This window comes from Antrostomus carolinensis, unplaced genomic scaffold, assembly GCF_000700745.2.
Source record: "Antrostomus carolinensis isolate BGI_N321 unplaced genomic scaffold, ASM70074v2 scaffold44965, whole genome shotgun sequence".
Lineage (NCBI taxonomy): Eukaryota > Metazoa > Chordata > Aves > Caprimulgiformes > Caprimulgidae > Antrostomus > Antrostomus carolinensis.
The window spans coordinates 1-1542 of NW_010315144.1; the positions used below are offsets into that span (position 1 = coordinate 1).

A 1542-nucleotide genomic window follows, 5' to 3' on the forward strand; every position below is an offset into this window, starting at 1 on the left:
CGCCACGTCCCCCACGTTGGCATTGACAGCCAGTGACAGAGACTTGAGCCTGCTGCACTTCTGTACCAGATAGCAGATGGCCTCGTCCTTCAGCTGGCGACAGGCCGTCAGGTCCACAGCCTCCAATGCCTTGCAGTGGTCAGCCAGGCTGCGCAGGGACAGGCTGTCCACCCACTCGCAGTGAGCCAGGGAGAGCCGGCGCAGGTTGGGGCAGCTCAGTGAGATGGCCACCAGCGCGTGGCGGCTGGGGCGGGCACAGCCCTTCAGCTGGATCTGGTGCAGGTGGTGGTTCTGCCCAATGACCGGGAGCAACTCCCTGTCTGTCAGCCACTCGGAGCAGTTCTGGAGTGCCAGCTGCTGCAGTACTTCGTTGTCCTTCAGCAGATTAACGAAAGCAGCTCGAGGGATGGCAGGTCCGATCTGCGTGGGGAACCCAGGAAGAATGAGGCAGACCCCAGAGTTTCAGATCAGCCTGATCCTCACCAAATACTCTCTCCCCTCCTCTCTTCCACTGTGACAGTGGTGACCAAAGTCACCCCCTCACCTCATCACAGGGCAAACCCTGCCGTCAGGCTTTCCTCCCCTTATCCGAAGGCTACTGCCACAAGCTAGAAGATGCTCTAGCTTCTCCATCCCCATCATCACCCCTGCATTTATATACTCAGGATAAGCTCCACACCTCAGCTCTACAAAAACTCTTTGCTAGATCACTTTGTGTCCTCACAAAACAGCAGCTACTCCTGTCTTTCCAAGTCCCAGGCAGTGTCTCCCAGGGCTGGCAAAAGTTTTCCATGAAGACCAGGCTGAGTTATCTCCCGTCAGACCCACCCTATTGCACAACCTCCATGAGGATCTACAGGCTGTGCCACTCCGGAGCTGGCTTGTGTTTCTGCCAGCCAGTGCCCCATAATAGCCTGGGTGGAGCTTCCAGGCTCACTCCTCCCAAGGCCTCTTGCTAAAGCCAGTGGCATTGCTGGGCCCTGAATCACCACCTCTCCTCCCTGAGCCCATCTGTCCAGTCTGACACCCAAGCCTTTAACCCGAGCTCCTGAGCAGAAACCAGCCTTCTTGCCAGGAGTTTCTTCTCCCCACATAGTCAGATGCTCCGATGTTAGCTCCAGAGCAGAAGGTCATCTGTGTCTCCCCCAGCCTCAGAGCCATCCAATACCTGGCTTGAGTCAAAGCAGCGCATGTTGGCCAGATACAGCTGGATGAGAGACTGGAACGACTTGCTGACCCTCTGCAGGCTCAGGAGCTGCCGCAATGGCAGATGACAGAGAATATGTGGAACCAAGATGTCTTCCCAGGGCAGGTCCAGGAGGCATCCCCTGGAGGGGGTCAAACTCATCATCAGGTGCCAGGGAGCCAGGCTACAGTGAAAGCCAGGCTGTATCACCTCACCACCTACTGCTGAGCGCCTCTAGAAGGAACAGCCAGAAAGAGAGACTCAGTGACGTCTTCCAGTGCCAGCCCACAGGTAAGAGCCCTTGGCTAGCTGTCAGCGGGGCACGCACCTGCGTCACCTCCTCCCCAGCCTGGGAC

The 1542-nt window shown here is 57.5% G+C and overlaps 1 protein-coding gene across 1 annotated transcript; it reads right to left on the reverse strand.

Moving 5' to 3' along the window:
• Positions 1-6: 6 nt before the first annotated feature.
• Positions 7-1414, reverse strand: FBXL15 (F-box and leucine rich repeat protein 15; the record flags this gene model as incomplete). Its single annotated transcript, XM_010167869.2, has 2 exons — positions 1169-1414; positions 7-420 (listed from the first exon to the last, which is right to left on the reverse strand). Coding segments are annotated over exons 1-2 (597 nt in total), but the record flags the coding sequence as incomplete, so codon positions are not given.
• Positions 1415-1542: the final 128 nt, after the last annotated feature.